The sequence below is a fragment of the Lygodium microphyllum genome, chromosome 23 (assembly GCF_053477565.2).
Source record: "Lygodium microphyllum isolate KBCC chromosome 23, Lygodium_microphyllum_v1.1.10, whole genome shotgun sequence".
In the NCBI taxonomy this organism is placed as follows: Eukaryota; Viridiplantae; Streptophyta; class Polypodiopsida; order Schizaeales; family Lygodiaceae; genus Lygodium; species Lygodium microphyllum.
Genome location: NC_141157.1, coordinates 8,355,510 through 8,381,670, shown reverse-complemented (window position 1 = coordinate 8,381,670; position 26,161 = coordinate 8,355,510). Strand labels below are relative to the sequence as shown.

General features: G+C 36.5%; 1 protein-coding gene across 1 annotated transcript in view; it reads left to right on the top strand.

Moving 5' to 3' along the window:
- Positions 1 to 26,161, top strand: part of LOC148015856 (short-chain dehydrogenase TIC 32 B, chloroplastic-like) — a 154,190-nt gene that overhangs the window by 61,800 nt on the left and 66,229 nt on the right. Inside the window, exon 7 of the mRNA XM_087664827.1 lies at positions 9,538 to 9,584. Coding sequence (XP_087520953.1) covers positions 9,538 to 9,584 — 47 coding nt within the window. The remainder of the gene's footprint in view (positions 1 to 9,537; positions 9,585 to 26,161) is intronic.

The following is a 26,161-nucleotide window of genomic DNA, read 5'->3' as shown; positions in this document are numbered from 1 at the left end:
TCTCTTTTATATTAAATCTCGAAAACAAGCGAATATCATAATTCTTAAGCATACTACGTTGTTCGGGGTGTTTATAGGGGACCTCCTAAAATTTAGGGACCCCCCAATATGGGTGTCAGGGTGTCATATGAAAGCTTTTTTCGTGTACATCGCAAAAACGGTATTAGAATCTTCATGTGACTTTCCTATGCAAAGAAATGTGCATTTCAAGCTTTCAGCCCACACATGCACATTGTACAAGCATTTCATGATCATGCCATCTTGTTGATTGTAGCTGTTTGTTCTAGTGGATCTAGCCCACACTTCAAGGCATCAATCCTTTCTGTGTGCAAGTCTAAACCCATCACGTGGGTCCACCATAACCTGTGACCACTCATTAGTGGCCAGCTCCAATGCACTTTTCTTTATATATAATTATTGCAAAGGAAACAAATTTAATAAATCATTATATAGACAAATTAATGAAAAATGATACAAATTCTATTTCTATAGAGTTGTAATATCAAGCCCCCCTTCTCTTTAATTTTTTTCTCTTTCAGGCCGTTCACCTTGTTCCATCTTAACTCATTCACTTCCAATAGCATGCAAACCCATCCAAAACACAAACCTATTATGCAACCTTACAACACCTCAAACACACCTTGTATGCAATGCAAAGCACATGTGTTCCTTTGGAGTTTTTTTGCTTTGCATCCTTTTCTCCTATAGACATATGATGATGATGATAACCAAGGTCTATTCTATCTACATTGCTCAACAATGTCACAAATCTGTGTTTTTCATTTTGTGTTTGAGTTTTGAGTTTTAAAAAAAATATCTTTGAATATTTCTCTTTCTTTTCCTTCTCTCTTTCACAACCCATTTCCTACCTAGCCACATATGTTTCAAAGTGTGCTAGATATGAATGTGATCAAATGATCCCCTGACTCTTCCAAACTACACTCCACTCCAAGCTTCCTAGTCTGTCACACGATTGGAGTGTCACAATCTTCGTAGTTGCACCATCCTTTGTCCCAATAATGGAACCAAAATGTTGGGCTAAATGTACAACAATTGAGACATTTATATGAATGAATGCTAAATAGTTATATTAATAGAGCTTACTAAGCATGGATGGAGCATGGATGTACAAAAGAATAAATACAACTAAGATCCCCCATCCTTATGTAAACCAACATTAGGATTAGCTTTAGGCCCTTTCTCTCGGGTGGTGCCTCATTTCATGCATCTAGGATGCTCACAAATGTGGATCAGAGTTTTTACCCTCCTTTGGGCATCCCACCCACATTGTGGGATTTAGGCCGTAGGAGGTTGTTGGTCATTGCTTGATGCATGCTTGTTTAACACAATATACATGGATATAGTAAGCTTGACTCATAAAATCATATAGCCACAATAAGAATGGGATGTCCATGAAGTATGAAAAATAATGCAAGTATCCAAAAATGTTACACTAAAGCTTCGCAAACAATAATCCACCAATAATTTTGGTACTTACGCTTTGACTTTACATTGAATTTGTCTTCTGTATTTCTTATTAACATCCATCCTATTGTAGTACCATCACAATGTTTTCTCATTGCGATATAATCCTAATGTAGAGGTATATTAATTTTATTCATTGTTGCATTTTACTTTGACAATGCTCACAAACTTCAAAGTTTCTCTAACACTTGAAATGGTGAATATGATTCTTTAATGAATACTAGATTCTCCTACTTTTATTCAAATTAGACTATCAACAAAAGATTTCTATATGAATAAATGTGATGTTCACTCTACCAATAGAATGTTTCCTTGCATTGTTTTTGTCTTTCATTAGAATTAAATATTAGTATAAAGAGTTATTGTTGCCCAATTAGAGTCTATTATTAAGAAACTTCTTCATACTTTTTTGTGGCACATATTAGTAATTTGTTAAACCTAAGCACGTTAGATTTTTGGTTCCTCTTTTTGTATTGGAGAATTGCATTTGGTGGGGCCTCCACCAACAATTGATGGGTGATATTCTTGTAGGATGACATGAGTGCACATATGTACACACAAAAACACATAGTGACTTATCAAGGCATGCAAATAATTGGTCACATGTGCTTTCCTACCTTACATGCAAGCACATAGTTAATTTCGTTTTCACATACACCTTAACTTTTAGTGACAACATGTGTGGGAATGGCATACTACTTTTAGATCATGTTATGAATATTGAAGTTATAGCTTCTCTTCATGACCATCACAAGGGTCAAGATTGTACTTTCCAATCCTTTACATAAAAGTGTATGATAGTTTATATTTGTATTATAGTATAGTTGTTGATATCAAATAACTTTATATTTGCATTTTAGTATAGTTGTTGATATTTGTATTTTAGCATATCCCAATAACTTTGGACAAGTGACTATTAGGGGTAAAGGCATATGTGCCTAGCTACTCATGTATTGCTTACTCTAATAGTACTTGCACTATGTATTAGTTATCCGCACACCTATACACTGCAGATGGTGAGCGCCCATCACTGTCACTTCATTATTTATTCTTTCAATGACATTTGAATAAAGGGAAGGTCGATCACACATTGTGATGGTTGGAATTCCCACATTCTCTCTCTCTCTCTCTCTCTCTCTCTCTCTCTCTCTCTCTCTCTCTCTCTCTCTCTCTCTCTCTCTCTCTCTCTCTCTCTCTCTCTCTCTCTCTCTCTCTCCACCATAGCTCTTGCTTTTATTCCGTGCTTCCACTTCACGGCTCACTCCCTTCAATTGGTATGAGAGCCATTGCATGACATTGAGGAGCTCTTTCCCTTCAATTTACTTCAGCCCAAATTGAAGGTTTCATGGTAGTTTAGCCCTCTTCTTCCCAATGTATGAATCTTGCTCCTGCTTCTTCCCCAGTCTCTCCCTCCACTTGAGGCTTGTTCCCCAGAGCTTCAAGAGTCTTGCCTCAGAGCCTCAATATAAGTAGTCAATATCAATCATTATGAGCAACATGGCCAACAACATCATTAGTATGAATTGCACCTGACTTCCAACTCCTATCCATGCCACTCCAACATACCTTGGCACCTCCTATAGCTCTTACAACATCTGGCAAAGGTTTAGTACCTCTCTTGGCATTGTTTGAGACCCATTGGAGTCTCCTTTGCAAGTCCATACCTCACTCATTATTTCTACATTTAGGACAGTTTGTTGTAATATAAACAAGAGCAGCCATTACTTCATTATTTGAGCTTCATTGATTCTCATACACCTATGCATTGATATTGGGATGCTTGGTACATGTCTTGAGATGCTTCTTGGATAGGTTTGATCTTTCTTTGCTCCATTTGAAGCAACATTCATTGTTGTATATACAATGGACAACAATAATTTCACATGAAAGCTTTATCTATTGAAGGCTTATATGCTTCTCGAGTTGGACAAATGCTAATTGACACCCTGGTTTTATGCATTGCTATTATGGGCTTGAAGCATACATATTGGGTTTTATGCTACCGATTATAGGCTACTTAGATCTTGGATGTATGGATGCCTTCCACCTAATGTTTTGAGCTTTTCTTGCTTGTTTGGCATTCGAATTTTGTTCCAATGGGAGCCGTTACTTAACACTTGGATGTTACATTGAGCAGTTGGTTATGCAGTTAAGCTTGAGGGTCTTATAGTGAGATCGTGGGACTTGGTGACATGTATATGCTCTTGTCATGCTTTATGCATGCAATTGATGCTTAGTGGACTGATCTAACATTGCTTTTGGGTTGGCATCTATCTCTGTATGCTAATATCAATGATATATGCATCTTGGTTGGCTATGTATTGAGCTTCTGTTACATTGCTCAATCTATTGTGCCTTTGGTTGGTCTCTTTTGTTACCCATGAGGCCTACTCTATGTATGGTGATTATATCTATGGGATGTGTCTCAATCTAACACATTGATCCTTTGATAGTTCTCAGTGCCAGTCATATATTCATTTATTGCTAGTTGTTGTTATTCTTTGGCAATTGCACTTTGTCTTATATTAGTGATTACCTCTCTTTCTGCCTTTGATTTCTTACTATTATACTTCATTTTTAGCAAGTTGTAGTTGCAATTTACTACACTATCTATACAATCAGTCACCTCCATTTGACAATCTTTTGCATTGAGTTTGTGGATACCTCATTACTTAATAAGTACCCCTTGTTTTCAACTTGATTTGGTAGTGGTTTTGGGGCTTTGTAGGTTATTACAATAGCATGTTTTACCCAATTGTGCATTTGCTTAGTCTCATTATGGTTGGTGGTTCTAACAATAGTGTTATTTTTAATATTGATAAGTTGGATGGCATCAATTATAGCTATTGGAAGGCCCAAATTTGGCAGGTTTTAGTATAGAAAATGTAAGTTAAGCCTTTGAAACATGAGGGTGTCAAGCCCAAACGTATTGATGTAGAGGACTGGGTTGAATTGGATGAGCTATGTAAGCCCACGATTATATTGTCCCTCTCTAAAAAGGTTTTCTATAATGTTGTCTTTGATGGGAAGTTTGCATGGGACTTATGGGATAAGATTCACAATGTCTATGACAAGCAGAGCTCCGCTTCTCAAATGTATTAGGTAAACAACTCATGGACCTTCACATGAAGGAGGGCACTTTCAAGTTATCCCACTTAAATAAGTTTCAGTTTATTGTTAGCCATTTGTCTTCATAGGGGATTGAATTCAAGGGTAATCTTACCCCTTTGTTTCTCTTGTGGTTATGCTAGATAAATCATGGGATATATCTCGTATTGCTATGTGTGTGTAAACATGCCTACTGATGGAGTAAAGTTATAAGATGTAGAGGGTGCACTCTTGAATGAAGAGGTTAACAAAAAGAATATCAATGCTTCTTGCACCTCTCATACTTTAAGAGTTAGAGGCAATAATGGTAGGAGTGGTAATGACCACCATGGGAGAGACTCTCAACAGTCTCATTCTCAGTCATGTGGATAGTCTCATAGTAAGTCTCATGGCCATAAGTTCTTATTGACTTGTCATTGCTGTGGGAAAGCAGAACATATTCAACAATAGTACCATAAAATGCACGAGGACAAGCACAAGGAAAATGGCAATTGTAAAGTATAGGACAAAAATGATGATTGCAGCTTGTTCCTAGCAAGTCATGTATTAAGATCGAAGAGATTGATATCATGCAGACTAATTCTGATGATGATTTTATACTTGCAGCTTCTTCTCTTAATATTTCACACCTAGCTAATGCTTTGTTAAGATATACTTAGTGTTGGCTAATAGATTCAAGGGCTTCTCTTTCATGTGACCCCTCATAGAAAATGGTTTCACTCCTATCACAATATGATTGGTTCCATCCGTTTGGGGAATGATATAGTATTAGGGATCGTTAGTATTGGGCATGGCCTTGGGTACATATCCTTGATTATCCATTTGTAGTATCTTTTATCCCTTGATTATAAGTGCTTTAAGTCTTGTGATCATTGGTTTATATAGCACGTAGACATATAATATGTATAAAAAATTTGGTATGACATATATGGGTGAGCCTTTGGCTCTTGTTCATTCAGATGTATGTGTTTCCATGCCCTAATTTTCATCAAGTGACGTGAAGTATTCCATTACCTTCATTAATGTGATCTTGGCTACATTTAAACATTGGCTTGCTTTGCCTATGGTCAGTAATGGGGAGTATGTTTCTAAAGCCTTTGAGCAGTTATGTGGCGAGAGGGGTATTAAGTATTAGTTAACTATCCCATACACCCCACCCTATAATGGTATAGTTGACCAAATAAATAGGACAATTTAGGAGAAAGAATGTAGTACGCTTAGTTAGGTAGGCTTATCACAATATTTTTGGACTGAGGCAATTACTAATACCATACAGTTGATTAATCAGTCCCCATGTATTGCATGTTATAGAGGAGATATGGTATGGAAAACCTCCTTCATATACTCATTTACATGTCTTTGGTTGTGAGGCTTTCTACCATGTTCCCAAGAACAAGTGTAATAAGTTGGATCCTAAGTTTATAAAATACATATTTCTTAGTTAAGAATATGCAGGTGTATAATCTATGGGATCCGCAAGCTTAGAAGGTTATCTATAGCCATGACATTGTCTTCCATATGAAGAGAAAATGCATACGTATACTAGCATATCATTAAGGTATGCATGACGATCTTTCAAGAGGAGTCTCCTACTATTGTACAAATAGTTAGATAGCTTGCAGTAGTGGTTGATGAACCAATGGCCCAGGATCATAATGTTCCATTGCATGTACTTGCCCCATAGTCTCTTTTGAGACAATCTATTAGACATAGATGATAGCGTGAGAGTTTTGCACCCTCTATGGATTATGTTATGGTGATAATCACTCTTGGGAGAGGGCCATGCAGTCAGAGTATAACTCATTGCGGAAAAACCATACGTGGAATCTGGTTCCTTTGCCTAGTGGCAAGTATACTTTTCCATGCAAGTGGACATACAAGTTGAAAAGTATCCCTAGATACTCCAAGCTGGCATATAAGGCTAGGTTGCTAAGGGCTTCAAGCAAGAGCATGGTGTGGACTTTGATGAAGTCTTTTCTTCTATTATGAAGTCATTACTTTATACTTGATACTAACTTTCGTTACTCAGCTTGACTTGGATCTTTATGAGATCGATGTCAATAAGACTTTTCTTCATGGGGACTTGCATGATGAGATTTACATGGATCGACCTAAGAGCTTCATAAAATTTGGCAGGAACCACCTTGTATGAAAATTAATAAAGAGCGTTTATGGCCTTAAGCAACCACCAAGGGAATGATACCACAAGTTTGATGCTTTTATGCATTCATAGGGATATTACTGTAGTGATATAGATCCTTGTTTATACACGAACAAGGCTTCTAAAATAGCAGCCTTATGATTTTGATACTTTACGTGGATGATATGTTGATTACTAGGAGTACTCGTGATGAGCTGGATACCTTGAAAGGTCAACTCAATAAAGAACTTTGAGATGTTGGATATAAGAAATACCTCATATATTCTTGGGATGTGTATTACACATGATCACTTTAAAGGGGACTCTTTACTTGTCACACAAGGAGTACATCCAAAAGGTTCTTGAGCAATTTCATATGTAGAATGTTAATCTTATTAGCTATCCTTTACCTTCTCATGTAAAGGTAAGTCAAAACGATTGTCTACAATATGATGAGTAGAAAGCCAAGATGGACAAGATTCCTTATGCATATATAATGGGCAATTTTATGTATGCCATAATAGCCACTCACCCTAACATACCATTTGCAATGGGAGTTGTGGCATGTTATATGGCTACAGCCTTGTAGATGGCATTAAGATGCCATCAAGGATATCTTGAGGTATTTAAAAGATACATCAGCTATGTGCATTTGTTATGGTGGTGGCTAGGATATAGGAGTCGTGGAGTACACTAACTCTGATTATGCCGGATATGTAAATAGTAGGAACTCCACCTTTGGCTATGTCTTTACCTTTTCTAGAGGTGCTATTTCTTGGATATCTAAGGTGCATAAATGCATGCCTCTATCTACTACAATGGCAAAGTATGTTGCAACCATTGAGGCTTGTAAGGAGGCTCTTTGGTTAGGCCGTTTGGTGGCAAACCTTGGCACTATTGATGTGGTCCCTACACTGCATTTAAATTCTATGAGTGCTATTCAATTTGCAAATATCCAATCTTCCATGTAAAGACAAAGCACATCAAGATGCATTACCAATTTATTAGGGATGTCATTGAGGACAAGTCCATTGAGCTTGTTAAGATCTTAACTAACCAAAATCTTGCAAATCTACTCACTAAAAGTCTCTTAGTAGAGTGTTTTGCCCTCCTTAGGAAGTTCATGGGCATTGGATGAGGTGATGTCTTTCCTCACCATGCTGTACTTATGTACATTTGTACTTTGTCACTTTTTTCTTATTCTCTCCTCATTAGAGGCACATTCGCCTTTGAGTGGGAGGTTGTTTGAGGTAAAGGTGTTTGTGTCTAGTCGCTCTTATATTAGTTACACATAGAATACATACACCATGTATTAGTTACCTACATATATATATACTATATGTAACAAGGGGCCATCACTATCACTTTATTCTTTATTCTTTCAATGATATTTGAATAAAGGGAAGGCGGGTCACACATTGTGTCTATTAGAATTCCCACCTCTCTCTCTCTCTCTCTCTCTCTCTCTCTCTCTCTCTCTCTCTCTCTCTCTCTCTCTCTCTCTCTCTCTCTCTCTCTCTCTCCTTCCACCATAAGCTCTTGCTTCCACTTTAGGGCTCACTCCTTTCAATGACTTGGATTGGCTTTAATAAGGGCTATCTAGAGCTTGTGCCCTCTCTCTCTCTCTCTCTCTCTCTCTCTCTCTCTCTCTCTCTCTTCCTTCCACCATAAGCTCTTGCTTCCACTTTAGGGCTCACTCCTTTCAATGACTTGGATTGGCTTTAATAAGGGCTATCTAGAGCTTTTGCCCTTTCAAGTAGCCTCAAAGAAATCCCGTATGTGCTTCTTGTATTACTTTCCAAAGTTGTTAACAAAAATGACCTTTAAAAAACTAGCTACCAATAAAGTTACATTTCTTGCTACTAACACATGATATTATATATCCCATAAATTAAGGCCTCCACCATTTATCTTAAGTGACAAACCATACTTGACTTAGATACAACTCATAGCTGCACACACAAGTTGTATTACCTTTGTATAAATTATGGTTAAGCCTACCATTCCCCTCTTAAGGAAAAGATTTAGGGGAGGTTGAGAGGGAGATATACTTTTAATTTTCATGGTTCATTCATGACCAAAAAATTATTGGTCCATCTTTATGTCCATATGTTATCTATGTCATCCATCCACTATCGTTTTGTATGTGTATTTGTCAATATGACTCTCTATCCATCTATGCATATATGTGTCTAGTTGTATGTGTATCTATCTTTTTATTTGTCAAATTTCTCTCTGATTGTCTAGCTTTATATCTATCTACCTACATAACTACTTCTTTGTGTGCACATGTGTGTACATACATGATGCACATATGCTTTGTGATGACCTTGTATTTTTGAGGATATTGAAGCTTCGTGATTTTGAATTGAGGTCAATTCCTTGTTATGGAACTTTATAAACTTATAGTAACATCTCGATATTCTCCTTGTCAGATCTTATAGTATGGATTTTGTTCCTTCTTGTAAATAATTTGGAAATATGCTTATAGGATGGATATGCTTATAAACATGCCAAAATGTGAGTATGGGAATAGGGACTTGGGGACCTCATGTGGATTAGAATGTTGTTGGTTGAAAGGCTACTTTGATTCTCATTTAAATAATTGTAACATGAAATCATGAAGCATGTTCACTTATAATTAATTTCAGATTGGAGCACTTTCATCACTCTTAGAAGATGACTTGGATAATATATACACCAAAACTTATATATTAGTTTTACTATTTGTATGCAAATTTTGTGATTTCTTTTTCCACCAATTTGTGTATTCTAAGGACTCGATTTTTATTCTATTTTTGTAGGTATTCTAATGTCCTTGGCACCGTTTGCATTCAAATCCATACCACAAGTGAGTTTCTAAAGCTTGTTCCTTAGTTACTATTATAATAGTAAATAAACAATATACTTCGTCTGGTAAAGATTAGACATGTAGATATATTTCAAAAATATATACTACCTTCACAAGATATGTCTACTCAATTGATAAAGTAAAGTAAGTTGAGTTGTTAAATATTATTGTGGTTATACAGATGCACTTTTGAGTCATTACACTTCATATTATTCACATATTTGATATTTTAGAAATGCATAAAACCAAAATATCTTTTGAATATTTTTTCCCATAGGTTTTCCATCTCTAAAGGTAGGCATTTTCTAGTGTTTCATGTGCCATATTTATTCCCCCTTGAGTTTCACACTCTAAATTTCTTGATCTTTACCAATCCATCAATGTACAAGTCAAAAAATGTTTAAATCAATGTGTGTAGTATCACTCACAGACTACGCATGTATTATTCTCAATGCATGATTAGAAAGTCCTCTTTTTTAAGTTTTTCTTATACCAATTCCTTAACCTTCACTAGTTCAAATGATCCTACAAAAGTTGCTTGATCATTTTTTTGTAGGATGCTCAAAGATTACACATACATTATAGTCAATGCATGATCAACAAATACTTTATATGCTCAAATACCACATAGATATTATCATTATGATACTCATTAGGACTCACATAGGATTATTCTTGACATGTGGTTTTTATGCTTTAAATAATAGTGCAACTACATTCCTTGCTTCAAACTTTTCTAGCTTGACTTTTGTGTAGATTGATATATACATTAAGGAAATTATGGGGGTATTGTTATATGTCCATTCTAAAGTGACTAATAGAAATAATTAGAAAGAGGAGAGAGAGAGAGAGTAAATAGTAGAGAAAAGAGAGAGAGTAGAAAGAGGAGAGAAAAATGATAACATCGAATTGAGAAAGGAGAGAGAAAGTATAGAGTAGAGAGTAGAGAGAGAAAGGAAATATAGTAGAGAGAGAAAGAGAGAGAAGAGAAAAGGTAAAAAGAGTAAGAGAGAGATGAATGGAGCATTGGAGCAAGGAAAGAGAAAGTAGAGTAGAGAGAAAATAGAGAAAAAAAGATAGGAAGAGGAGAGAGAATAGAGTAAAGAGTTGAGAAAAGAAAGGAAGTAGAAGAGAGAGAAAAAAGAGATAAAGTAGGGTGAGGATATGCTATTGTAATATATCATCCCTCATGTGATTATTAAATGTTTGATTGATCAAAAGGCTCTTCTAGGATCCTCATCCCCTTTCCCTTAAAGACTTTTTGAGACTTAAAACATGTGAAAATGTCTTTTTTCAAGTTTGGCTGATTTTTGGATTGATCCTGAATTCTTTTGTTGTTTTTGGCTTGTTTTCCTCTTCTAGCTTATCATTTGGTATCCTTATCTCAGAACCAATACATAAAATTTTCCAACATGAATTATTGCTATATTGATGAGATAAATGCCAAAATATTTGATGCTTAAGAGTACATGCATTATACTAGCAAGGAACATCATACATTCTAAAGTGCACATGAATTAGGGCTATGCTTTTGAGAAACACATAAGCATGCATCTAAATAATGAAAATTGTTGGGGATAAAGACACATGTGCCAATGTCACCTTGTATTGACTCCACGCCTTGTGACTGCACACATACACACTACACGTGGTGGGCACCTATTGCTGTCACTTTATTCTTTATTCTTTATTCTTTCAATAAGTATTAAATAATGAAAGGCTGGTCACGCATTGTGACTGTTGGAGTTTCCACGTACGATATCTCTCTCTCTTGCTCTTTTGCTCTATCAGCCATAGCTTTTACTTTGCTCTTGCTTCCACTTGTGTGCTTTCACTCAAGCTCTACCTTTCAACTAGTATCAAAGTGGGCATTTGAGAAACTTTTTCATTATTTCATTTAACCCGGATTCAATGCTTCGACTCAAGGTTTTGCGGTAGCCATTGTTTCTGCCTCTCAAGATATACATTGAGTCTTCCCTTCTCTCGGCTTGTTCCTACTTGCTCTCAACTTGTTAATGAGCTCCCCATTGCTTGCCTTGATAAGTGCTTATTGAGCTAAGAAGTAGCCATTCTATCCATTTTTGGTAGATATATAGTACACTATAGAAGTCATGGACATCTATGATAGCTTGATAGTACTTTCATGTTATGGCCATAACTTTTGCATACGATATTGGATTTAGGTGTTCTATAGCTAAAAACAAACAGTGAGATAAGAGATATAGATTTGAGAACTCATAAAGTTGATTCTATGTAATTGTTAACTTTTTTTTATACAAAATAAAATAATTTTAAAATAGCAAACCATAAATTCCATAATACATATTTGATACTTGAGGGATGCTATTTTGGTACGCGGATGGCATGGCTATGCTTTTAAATGCCACTTGGATTGTTTGGAGCTTGATTAGCTCAGTTTTCTAGAGGTTTATTGATATCATAACAATTTTTATTTTAAGCATATAACAATTGTACCTACATGGTATTTCAAGTATGCTACATATCTACAATGGCATCTAGCATTGATGTATGAGCTGAGATATAGTTATGATATACTTTGGCACTTGGATTTGAGCTACATTTGATGTACTTGGGATTTAGTCTGTTGCTTTGAGCTTTCATGATCAATTACTTATGGGTATTGAAGCTTCATTAGATATTTATGCTCCTAGTTATGTTTGTGATGTGTTTGGGCTTTCCAAATGCTTCATTAGACATTTATGCTCTTACATATATTTGTTATGTGTTTGGGCTTTCCAAATGCTTCATTAGACATTTATGCTCTTACATATATTTGTTATGTGTTTGGGCTTTCCAAATTCTTTCATGTATATATCTTAAGCTTTTCTTTCTCACTTTGTATTCTAGAGTTGCATGCTTGTACTTATTTTGTAGAGTTTGGTTCTTTGAGATTGTGGGACTCTTATTTCATGTATATGCTCTTATGTATGCTATTGGATGTAGTTATTCCTGCTTGTGGGCTGATTTGATTCTGTGTACTTTAGACAACAACCCTTATCACTAGTAGTAGTTTTTCAATTATATATATGCTAATGGAATGTATGGTTTACTAACACTTTGAGTTTGTGAAAATCTTTGGTACCAGTAGTCTATGCTTAATCATTTCTAGTTGTATTCTTTGTATCCTAGTTGCTACTTGGATATCCCTACTGGTGAGAGCTATCCCTACTGGTGATTTTTTCATAGTTGGATTAATATATAATACTATCTTTATTTCAACATTGCTATAATTATAGTTTTCAACATTTTCTTGAAGAGTAGACATTGTACTTTGGCAATCTATTGCTTGTAGTTGGTGGATATCTCTATATTTTGCTATTCTCTCCTATTTTTTCCTTGTTTTGGTTAAGTTTTAGGGCTTAATTTGCAATCATTCACAATAGCCCATTCTCTTGGGTTTTACATTGGTATACTATCATTATGGCTAGTTCTTCAAATGATAGTGCTATTTTTAATATTGAAAAGCTTGATGGCACAAACTTTACCTATTAGAAGACATAGATATGGCAGGTACTAATTAAAAAGAAGTAGGTTAAGCCTTTGAAAGAAAAGAATGTTAGCCTAAAGGGATTGATCTGGATACTTGGGATGAGTTGGATGAGCTATGTACATCCACTATTATATTGTCATTGTCTAAACACATTTATTTCAATGTTGTGGCACTTGAGGATAATGTTTACCAGTTATGGAAAAAGATATATAATATTTATAGCAAGCAGAGCCTTGCTTCATAGATATACTAGTTGAAATAGCTCATGGACCTAACTAACTCCCTTATACTTTCTTATGATACTTCCTGAGTCATGGGATGCTTTCTGTACTACCATTTTTCCTAGAATGCATAAGAATGACTTGAAACTCTAGGATGTTAAGGATATCTTACTCATAGAGGAGATAAATAGAAAGAATGTGGATGTAGCTCATACTTCTTATGCATTGACTATTAGAGGTAGACATGGTGATAAGAGTGGTAATGGCTATTGTGGTAGAGACTAAAAGGTCTCAATCTTACGAGCAGTCTTGTAGTAAGTCCCGTGGTCATAAGACCTCTCTTACGTGTCATTACTATGGGAAGCAAAGTCATATTAGGGCATAGTGCCATAAGATGCACAATGATTGGTATAAGGAGAAACGTAAGGACAAAGTACACAATAATCTTGATGATCACAACATTGCGTCTATAGTAAGTCTAGCGTGAAAATTGAGGAGAAAAATGCATTGGAGCCTAAGTCTAATGATGATTACATCTTGGCACCTTCTTCTCTTGATGCTAGTCAATTAGCTGATATCGCTCCATTGTTTTTTAGTGTTGGTTGTTTGATTTCGGGGCTTCTTTTCATATTACCTACATAGGAATTAGTTTCATTCCTATTGCAACATGATAGGTTTTGTGAGACTAGAAAATGACTTGGAATTGGATATTATTGGCATTAAAAAAATGATTATTTTAGCAAGAGCCATACACTGTGCCTACACACAAGACTACCCTTTACTAAAACTTGTCTAGATAGGTGCTTATTTTAAATTCAAGAAAAAACCTCAATTAGTTGTCAACAAACTTCAAAGGCTAGGCCCCATTGTATGATTTCCTTTTTCAGTTGTTTCATTTGTGAAAAGTTGTTTAAGAAGCTCAAACCTTAAAATTGCTAGCATCCCCTACGAAGCCAATAATATTCAACTATAGTTTTCTTTAGGCAACACTTTTGTTTTACATAATGTACATCAAGTTGTAGCTTTGATCAAAAGCCTACTCTCTATTAGACAATTGGATGATGCAAGATACCATGTATCTTTTGGTGATTCCATGTGGAATATTACATGCAAAAATATTTTCTTTGATCGAGGTGCCAAGGCTAGTAGCCTTTATCTCTTGCTTGTATCTGGGTCTATTGACCATATTTTGGCCTTGGTTAATTTACCATATGTATCTTTATGGCATTGTCACCTTAGACACGTATCCTTAGAAGGAACGAAAATGTTTTCTTGTTTGCAATATCTTCCGTCCCTAAATTACAAATGTTTTGATTCACGTAATCATTGTTTTGTTGCCAAGCATATAAACATGACAATTTAGGAGAGGTACATGCTTATTGTAGTATTTTTAGACTGAGACATCTACTATTACCATATACTTAGTAAACATATTTCTATACACTACTATTGGTTGTCAAGTTATAGAAGAGATATAGTTTGGAAAACCTTTGTCATATGCTCATTAACATGTCTTTGGATGTGAAACTTTTTACCATATTTCTAAGGAAAAATGTAATAAGCTGGATTTTAAATCAGTGAAATGCATCTTTCTTCGTTATGGGGATGCAGGTGAAATGGGCTATGGCCTATAAGATCCATAAACTAAGAAGGTCATTCGTAGCCATGATGTTGTTTTCCATGAAAAGAGGATGCATAAGCTACCTGAGCAAGTAGTTGATGTACATAAGGTGATATTTGAAGAGAAGCCTCGTGTTACCATACAACTAATTAGACAATCTACAGAGTAGGTGCTCTAGTGGACCATGACTATGATGTTAGACAAGATGTACAAGTCCCACAACATGTTTTGTGATGGTCTACTAGAGATAGACATCAACTTGATTAGTTTGCACCCTCCATGGACTAGGTTATGGTGATAAATTTTAGTGAGTCTCTTACTTAGAAAGAGGCTATGCATAGAGGTGATGATCACTCTAGAAAAAGGACCATGCAGTTAGAGTTTGATTCTCTAGCAAAAAACCATGCATGGAATTTGATCCCTTTACCCAATAGTGAAAAACATGCATTGCCATGCAAGTGGCTATCCAAGTTGAAGAGTATCCTTAGATACTCCAAGCTCGAGTAAGTTGCTCATGAATATACATGTGCATCATAAGAATTCAAAATAAAGTATTTTTAAAATATCATATATATATATATATATTTACATATAAAAGGGTGTATTATAAAGTGATTATTTATAAATTGAATGGAAAATAATCATGTTTTATTCAAGAAAAATTTATAAATAAATATATTTATAAATAGACTTTGAATGTCCATGATGTAGAGGATATACATATAGTAACTCCTTCGAGTCTCCAAGCCAGCATATAAGGCTAGATTGATTGCTAAGGGTCTCAAGTAGGAGTATGTAATATATGTGTGTATCACATGAATAAAAAATAAAATATTTTTAAAGTATCATTTATATTTTTTAACCTTATGAAATGATATAATATATAGTGGTTATTTATAAATTAAATAGAAAATAATTATATTTTATTCAAAAAATTTATAGATAAATATATCTATAAATAGACTTTGAATGTCCACGATCTAGAGGATATACATATAGTAACTCCATCGAGTCTCCAAGCCAGCATATAAGGCTAGATTGATTGCCAAGGGTTTCAAGTAGGAGTGTGGTGTAGAGGATATACATATAGTAACTCCCTCGAGTCTCCAAGCTAGCATATAAGGCTAGATTGGTTGCTAAGGGTTTCAAGTAGGAGTGTGAGACTTCAATGAAGTCTTCTCTCATGTGGTCAAGATGACTACCCTATGATTAGTTTTGGCCTTAGTTACTCAATTTGATCTAAATCTCTATCGGATGGATGTTAAGATGGCTTTCTTATGTCAAAACTTGCATGATGAGATTTATATGTGTAGCAACTAGCCTAAGGGACTTTAGAAAAAGGGAAATGAATACATAGTGTGCAAGTTGAGAAAGAGAATGGTATCATAAGTTTGATATATTTTTGTGGTTGTAATTTACTCCTAAAGTGATATGGATTTATAGTCTTAAGTTGGCACCTAAGAAATGGTATAATAAGTTTGATGTATTTATGTGCCTTTAGTAGACAATTGATGTATGCCATAATAGCCACTTGCCCTAATATAGCATTTATAGTGGAGTTGTAGTATGTTATATGGCTACACTTGGCCGACAATATTGAGAAGCCATGAAGGATATCATGAGACACCTAAAAGACACTAGAGATATGAGTATTGGCTATGGTAGTCATAGGATACTATAGTTATGGGTCACACTAACTTCAATAATGCAAGATGACATGCATATACTAAAAAGTCCACTTTTGGGCATATCTTCACTTTTATTCGAGGTGTCGTTTCTTGGATGTCTAGGCTGCAAAAATATGTGTCCTTATCTACTGCTAAGGTAGCATATATTGCAACCATTGAGGAGGGTTGTGAGGCCCTATGGTTAGGCCATCTAGTGGCAAACCTTGGTATTATTATTATTCCTATGCTACATTTAAATTCTATGAGTGTTATTTAGTCAACTAAGAATTTGGTCTTCCATGCAAAGACAAATCACATTGAGATACACTATCACTTTATTAACGAGATGGTAAAGGACAAGTCCATTGAGCTTAATCTCAAACTAATTAGAATCCTATAGATCTACTCACTAGAAGTCTCTCGATAGAACATTTTTCCTTCCTTAGAAAGATGATGAGTGTAGGATGAGATGATGTCTATTTCTCATCTTGTTATACTTTATATACACTTGTACTTTATCACTTTTCTTAGTCTCTCCTCACTAAAGGCACATTCACCTTTAAGTGGGAGGTTATTGGGGGTAAAGGTACATGATCCTATGCCACCCTACATTTAACTTCACACACTATGATAATACACTTATATACTACAAGTTATAAGTGTCCTTCACTATCACTTTATTCTTTATTTTTCTTTTAATTGCTATTAAATAAGAAAAGGCCAATCACACATTGTGACTATTCGAGTTTCCACATACAATGTCTCTCTCTCTCTCTTGCTCTCTTTCTCCATCCATCATAGCTCTTACTTCCACTTGAGCTCTGCCTTTTAAAAACACCTCACAATACTCTAAAGTAAATTCATGAATTGAAAGCTATGAATTGATTGATAGTAGATGTAAACAATAGTAGACCTTAGGAATATTAAATAGGTATACACATGTGTTTGCACTATATTTACATATACATATAAGCAATCATAATTTCTATGCTAGGATAATAGGATTATAAGATACAAATTGGTCTAAACTACACATCTAGTTATTGATTATGTACCATAGGTATATTATATAGGATGAGAGTGTATATGGGATTAAAGAGTGAACCAATTCATGATGAGCATGGGACAATTTGTATTTTGTGATAGGATTGCATACTTGAGTAGGCTAGTTATGATGGCTATAACCCTTGTTAGAGAGTAGAGAAAGAAAATCATGAAACACATCTATCATAATTTCTATGCTAGCATACAATATACTGCAATATATAAACTAGTATGTGTTGCTAATAATGTGCAAGAGATATATCATATGGGACAATAGAGATTAAATGGAATGAAATAGCAAATCAATTCATACAAGGAGTGGTGGTGCTATGAGTAGTAAAAATACATATGCAGTAACACCAAGTACAAACCTCCTCTTGGCTTATTCTACTAACACATGAACCTCTTTCTCTATGAGGAGTTTATCTAGTAAAGGGTGGTCTAAGAACAATTTAGGTAGCTTGAAATATTATATAGTTGCAAGCACTCTGATAGAAGTAGAAGCTACATATGTAGGGTCATGCATTGAAGTCCAAAGAATGATCCTTTACTGAGCTCTATCATCATTAGTTAACAACCAATTTAGCCACTGAAAAATAGCTAGAATACCATTTCTATTTAAATACGCTTTGTCCTTCTGCCTTCTCTTCTAATACTTCAATGTTCTCATTGTGCTTATCCTAAAATAGTCAATGTAGAATAAGGGAATCAAATGGATCTCCTTTTATTTTCTCATTGTGCTTTTCTTCTTCTTAAGCTAATAACGTTTTCACGAGCTTTTTGGTCTCAATTGTGTCTAGTTTGGTCTCTTTAATGGACTTTATTCTTGTTCTAGAGTTGAGTTTAGATCTCTTTTGCATCCTCTTCAATTTTGATAGGACTTGAGCCAGGGTCAAGGGATGTGATTATGCAAACTATTTCAGCAACCAAATCCATTGATTTCTTGCATAAGACCCTTGAGCACATAGACAACCAAATCCATCAATTTCTTACATAAAACCCTTGAGTACATAGAAATGCTTTGGGAATCCATCACAACTTGGTGCTAACTCATTGTTGATGCTTTCAATTAACGTTGTGGGTCTCCTCCTTCTAAGTATGATTCTATTCTTGATAGCTATAGAAGTTGTGGTATTGTTTCGAGTAACTTTTATCTTTCCTTAGATTTCAAGAGGATTCTTATTGAGTGGTTCTCTATTCTAGGTTTGTGCCATGAGTAGTTCCTTCATAACACTCTAGAAGTCCTCACTATGGCTCTCATTGGGCTTTAAGACAAGCTTCTTTCCCTTGCTTGGGGAAGGGACAATGTTTCCTTTTTTGAAAGCACTAACTATCTTGATGCAAGCTTAAGTTAATTCGGTGTGCTACATAATGCAATTTGCATTGGGTTGCATGCTTGAAAGAATAGATATTTAAAATACAATTTTTACACACTCTTTACATACAATTGGGCACAATATAAAAGGGCTATTAATAGGTTGAAGATAAAAGGGGTGTGTTTTATTCAAAGAAAATTCACAAATAAGGGTATTTTGAAATAGGCTTTGAATACATGTGATATAGAGGATTGCTGCACAAGAAAGAAGTAGCATTCAAATTTTTAGACAAAGGTTTTGAAGAGTGAAACAATGATCCCTTCAAGAGTCCAAGGTCTCACAAAAAAGGAACATCAAGCTACGAAAAGAATAGTCTTGAAGATTCAAGTAATTATCCTCTTAGTTTTCTAAGGCTTCACAAGAAGGCTATTGAGGATGCAAGGTTCTAAGGTCCAAAGCAATGTGAAAACATAAATGTGAAGCTCAATCACAAAGACTTTTATCCCTCAACTATCCAATGTGTAGCAAGAAAGAAAGATTCAAAGGGATAGAAGAAGAACTTTGAAGTAAGCATCATTTCAATTTTCAAGGCCTAAAGCAATGTAGAACCTTAATAAAAAGTGGAACTTTAGATAATCACAATATGAAGGAATTTTATCTATGTGACTTCTCGAGACACCACTTCCCTAAATTACTACAACAATAAAGAAAATATGACACTCAACATTGTAGAAGAAGTCTTTTGAAGAATCCAATAAGCATCCTCTGTTAGAAACTAGGTGGGGGCCCCCATTCAAGAATGCTAATTTAACATCCATTTGGTAAACTTGCCACTTTTTATGAGTGGCTACTGCAAGTACTTTGCAAATATTGGTCATTCTAGCAATTGAAGCAAATGATTCTTCAAAAATGAAATCCTTCAACCTATGAAAATTCCTATGCAACTAATCAACCTTTGTACTTTTCTAAGCTACCATCAGCCTTGTACTTTACCTTTTAGACCCACTTGGTGCCAATAAGCTTCCACTTTTCTGGCTGATCCACTCGCTTTTAAGTATCATTCTTCATTATACTATCATACTTAGCTTGCATAGTTGCTCTCCGTGTTAGATTAGCAAGTGTTTCTTCCAAGTATATTGGCTTCTTTACTTTTCTCATAATCCCAACCATCAAGGCTATATCGACTATGTGAGCAGAAGCCTTTCTTTTCTCCTCTATTCTTAGAGACCTCCTTGGTCTATCTACCTTTTGCTCAACTTTGATAGGCATTTCCTTATCGTTTGAAGATAATACTTCCTCTCTCTTGAAGGTAGGTACATTGGGATAGGTTCATAGTGGACTACTTCTTCACTGGATGATAAAGTAGAAGAACTTATATTCTCATTCTCCACTATGTATTCTCTACTCCTTGCTTGGATTCAATCCATTGTGTCGTGTAATTTCTACATGGTTATTATGAGGAGAAGCCATGTGTGAGCATAGATATTGGTTGGATCGTGACTCATATGTTAGATGATGTCTATGTGATTGGATGGTAAGATTTTATCTTTGTGGATTTAGCCTTTGGATTAGACAGAGTAGTTATACTGGTAGTAACTTGAGGTGCAATGCATTGAGTTGCAGGGTGTGGGAGTAATTCGATACCCCTATTTTAGGGTTTGGAAGCTATGAAATACATCTTCATTGCAAATTGAATCTCCCTCCATCCTAAGGTGCAAATCCTCAATTTAGTTCTTTACTCCCCCTCCCATATATTTGACCAAACCAGCAAAATGTAAGGGCCATGCTCTAACCTTATCCAAGCATCCCCTCACATTATGTAGGTATTTCAAAGATTTCCAAGTCCCCCCCCCCCCCCCCCCCCTGTTGTGTAAGATTTGGACATGCAAAATGCAGAGGGGGGGGTGGGGGGGGGGGGGGGGAGGGGAGGGGGCTTCCAAAAATCTTAAGGGATTGTGGAGTCCTCCAAAATTCTCGAGGGGATCCCTTATGTTGTATAGGTCTAGGATTGACACAATGTTGGGAAAGGGAGGGGAGGGGGATTTGAAATTCTTGAGACCTCCCCCTCATGTTATGCTAACCTAGCATACCCTCCCCTCACATTGTGCGGATCCAAGACCTGCACAACGTGAGGGGTGCCCTTTGAAATTCTTGAGGATCCTCCCTCACCTATGCAAGTTTTGGATCGATAAATGTGAGAGGGGACCTTGCAAAATTCTTGAGGATCCCCCTTGCTTTATGCTACCCTTCCCCCCTCCCCTCTTCCATGAGGAGTTTTAGGGGGCCATGGATTGTAAAGCCTGATATAGTTATGTGTTTGTAGGTGGATTCTACTAAGGTGCAAGATATGGAGGAGGCTCAACAGCTTAGAGAAGTGAAGGCACTCCTAATGATATGCTTCAATATTTCCTTTCTTGAGTGGGACGAGAGGATTCATAACCACAGGATTCAAATTCTTAACCATTAGGAGGTGCTCTCTTGTCCTAGATGTTTTTCATCATTACCTTTGTGAAGGAATGGGTAAGAGCTTCACAAAGCTACCTTGAGAAATTAAGATGCTACTTTCTTGGAGCACACATGTGCTAGAGAGGTTTATATAGAGGGTGTCTAATATGTGTATATTAATGATGTCTTTATCGAAAATCCCCTAAGCAAGAAGTTTAATCGAGCACTATTGAGGGTTCTAGAAAGCATAAACAATGGAGACTTCCAATGTCCTAAATAGAATTAAAGTTCCATATCATGGATTATATTCACAAGATAGTTTACTTTTTGTATGTTTTGCCAGGGGAATAAAGAGAAATAACGTATCTAAGATGTAGTTGATACACAATAGGCTATTGAAGTAGACACCAATGAGATACAAGAGATCTCCCAACCATTAGATGTGGTCAGTGAGAGGGAGTAAAGTTCTTAGTTGGATGTTGATGCTTTGAGAAGGGAGAACACAGAGCTGGGTTTAGTTGATGAGCAAGTAACTAAGGTGGATGATGGTGAAGTTCCTATAGCTTTGCTCCCCACCTTTCTTATTGGTAAAAGGTAATATGTTCTCTTGTATGATATTTAATCCCTTTTTGACATAAGGGAGGACTATTTCCTAGCTATTATAGCATAGAATCTTTTTAAGAAGATTTTGACTTTATTGTTCTAGACTAGCATAAGTATATGCTTGTAGACTCAAATGTCAAGGATATGGAATAGTACTCTACAACAAACTCTGACTATGACCTATAAGGATGTACTTCGGTATGACTCAACACTTCCTTCAAAGTAACAACAACACAAAACAACCTAAATGTATCTCACATGGGAAGATCAAATAAGGATTGACTCCCAAATCATTGTAAAAGCATTCATATATGAAGTGAGGAGTTACTAGTTTCAAATGAAAATCAAAAGTTTAATCTCAAACTGTAAGAAGCTGGGAATAAGGATTTAGTGTAAATAATATTGATATTATGCCATGTCACACTGACATTGGTATAAAAGGAGAGGACATGTAAAATTTCATATCTTTTTGACACATTAATACAATTACAATCTTTCTCTCCCATCTTGCTCACAGCTTCTACGGCTTCTCCCTCTTTCCTATATTTCTCTCTCTAAATCTAGTCTTTCTCTCTCCTTGTCACTCTTCTTCTCTCTCTTCCTGCAGTCTTTCTCTCTCTTCTGCAGTCTTCTCTCTCCTCCTTCTCTCTCCCTAGTTCTCTCTCTGACAAGTGGTATCAGAGCTTCTCAAGCTCTTGATCCAGTTAGTCATATTTCATTTAGTTCCTCATTTTCAATCACACAAATGTAAGAGCCACAGGTACACAGGTACATACATGACATGGAGTAGCAATGCAATTATCAAGAACTTTTGGACCAAAAGGATTGTAGGTTTGGAGCATTAATGGAGTCTTGGACCAAGCTTAAAGGTTGGAAGACTAGATTTAGCAGCTCGTCACTAACTTTGAGGTAAATTTTAGGGTTCCTGGTTAAAGAGGGTTTCAGAAGACATAGAAGAGACTATTTTCCCTTCTACTTTTTGAGAACATGCATTTTCTTCTTCTTCTTGGAGCTTTATCTCAAGCTTCCATGGAGGCCATTTAGTGCAGAAGTTGTTTCTGATGGGAAGGTTTATGGGAGAGATGGTAGCAAACATGGTGTATAGATTAAGCCTTAGAAAGCCCTAAGTGAAGAGGCAGAACTTGCATCTGCAGCTTCTTGGACCGAATCCAGTTTTGTGTGCAAATCCACAAGCTCTCGAAGATACTGCTTTGCAACAGATGCAGTAGATATTGCATGAGAGCTTCTCTTCCCCAAACTTTTTGCAGTGTCTCTATCTCCTTTTGAAGGGACCTGACTTTTGCTTCAGCAACCTGCCTTTGAGATGTTTCTAGATCTAAGGTTGATTGCTGTGCTGCCATGCGACCGTGCACATCTTGAAGTGCAGATGCCATTGAGCCAACTTCACTCGTGATTCATTTAAGCTACAACGAGTGTCGTTAATTACATAGTCTTGTCTGGGGCTTTGAGCAGGTCTTTTGATAGAGAACTCCTGTTTGCAGAAAAGGAGTGTTCTCTCTCCTCTTCTCTAATTTAGGCCTCCCATTATTCTCTGAGTCCACCATGTCCAGATACATAGGTGCTCAAGTCCACCAGAGATGCAATTATTGCTGAGGATGAGACATTCAAGATGTGGAAGGGCAGGGAAATCGGTGAGAGAAGTGAGATGAACGTTGGCAATAGAAAGGATTCGGAGCTTAAAGAACTGTTCTAGCAGGGACAGTGGTTGGCGTCCATCCTCGATGACATAATCTCCTACGACAGTTGCATGTGGCATTGTAGAGCGAATGGAGCTTAGAACATCACCCACATTAGTTTGCTGTTTCAGACACCTCCATTCTCTCTCCCGATCTGGATCCACATCAGAAGGTCGAGCAAATGGATGCTCCCGTCTGGCATGAGCACACAGTTCTTCATAGATTCTAGAAAATGAGCACCAATTAGTCTGGCAACAAAGTGTTGCTCCATATATTCAGACACGTCTATCCTTATCAACTGATTCTCATGGTCGAATAACTGCTCAACAATCGATATCTTCTTCGTCCTTCTCATCACTCTGTGTGGAACCAGTACAGTCAATTATTAAGAGTACCTGCTGAAGTTACAGGGGTGTTTCACTTCTACTCTCTAAAGATGAGGATGGTACAGCGGCAATCAAGACTATTGAGCTTGATACAGTCTTAGGAGGCCATGCTGTGCAGTATATAGAGGTTCAAGCAACTCCCTGAGAAGGAGGGAACCGCAAGTTGTTTCAGAGAGTAGGGTGTTCAAGCAACACACTTGGCTTAAGGCGTACAGACATGAAGCTGCAAAGATGGTTGTGCAACAATGTACAATGAGAAGAGCTGTTGCTGTCGGAAGGTCTCTCTCCCTAGAGTGATAATTGAAAGGGAACTACTGAGCTCGTCATCGTATCATCACAAGCGTGATCAGCAACATCAAGTGCTTTCATACAAAGGTGACATAAGAGAAGTCAAGAACCGCGTTCATCTCCGGCACATCATATGGTGGTGCATACATTGTGGACCTTTCACAGCTTGTATTCTCTACAGTATCTCAGACTGTGAAGGATTTCCAGTCAATTTTTTGGAGATCAAGCAGCATATGCATCATAACTTGTCTTTGGACTTCAAATGAAATGACAAACTTTATGTTGCCTGCTCTTCACAGAGTTGGAAAATGGAACTATACAGGTTAGGCAGGACATGAGGATAAAATTGAGGAAGCATCTACAGATCCGTGAGACAGTGGCATTGGTGTTGTTCTGTTGTCTAAAAGCAACTTGTCTTCTATACAAACATCTTGTGCATATGGTCCTCCGATGCCAATTTGAACTTCCCTATCAAGGGATGCCTGCTTGCATAATGGTGTGTAACATGTTGTGAACATCTCTGGTCATACCTTTTTGCATCACCACCAACATAAAGAGATACTAGAGACAAAGTCTTTGGTGCCTAATCCATGGTTCTATTTGAAGTCCTTTGATGCTTAGAGATCAAAACTTTGGTTGGATATGCATCAAATCAATTTCTTGTCATTCCCCATATGGTATTTTCCACAAGAAGGATGTGAATACACTATCCATATTACACCTACAGACCAAATTATACTTGCAGAAATTTTATTGACTATTCAGAGGTAGCAGTTTCCTTGTGATGCAGATGGTTGTTCAATAGGTGGAGGGGTGTGCAAAAGAACGACCGGTAAGTCATTAGTCAAAGTTGGCACATTCTGTTCTCAATGATGTTTGGGTCTTTGTGACATCTGGAAGTGAAGACTACTCTTTTAAGCACATGCGAAAGAACCAATATGAAGAGAGCCTGTTTTGATGTGAAGATGATAGGTTTGAACTAGATATTCTTAGAGAATCTATTATTGTCACCATAAAATGCATAGAAGAAATGATGGAAATGATACATCCGAATGGCAAGCGGCAAAAGCAATTACAGTTGGGGTGTTTAACATCTCTGCACATGCGGTGCATTGAATGCATCTATGGTGATTGATTTGAAGTGGTCAATAGTTTGCAGAAGCATTTGCCACTTGTTTTACCCATTAGGGATGGATGCTTAAGAATAGCACAGATCATTCAGCTCCATCTGCTTTGCTTCCTAGACAAGCATTTATTAAGTTCTATGCAGTTACAGAGGGTTTCTCCAACACATCAGAAGCTGTTGCACATCTTATTGGTCTTTGGCTCTCAGCAGTAGTCAGCTATTAGATTGCTACAAACCAAGCTGTAAGAGCTGTACTTTCTTGAACAGAAAATTCCTGATTGGTTGGCAGATTATCCTCACCAGAAATCAAACTTTCCTATCATCCTCATTAACAAAGTTAGTTGAATAGACTAGGTCGAAGTCATCCTCAAAGCTACCAAAGTTTAAATGAGTTCGGTCTGCCTCTGAGACCTGCAGGTGATCTGGAATAATAATTGGCTTATCATCCAAAATGCTAAGCTTCTACAACTGTCATGTTGAGGCGACACAGGAGGAGATGGTCTACCAGCTTCACATCTCTGTTCTGAGGGTCTATCTCCAATGTTTTTTTTAATGTCCAATTTTGCAAGATCCAGATCAACAGTTTCAATGGATGCTTGTGCTCTTTTGTATAAATCTTTAACATTTTGCGAGTCCATCTCAAGCACTTTAC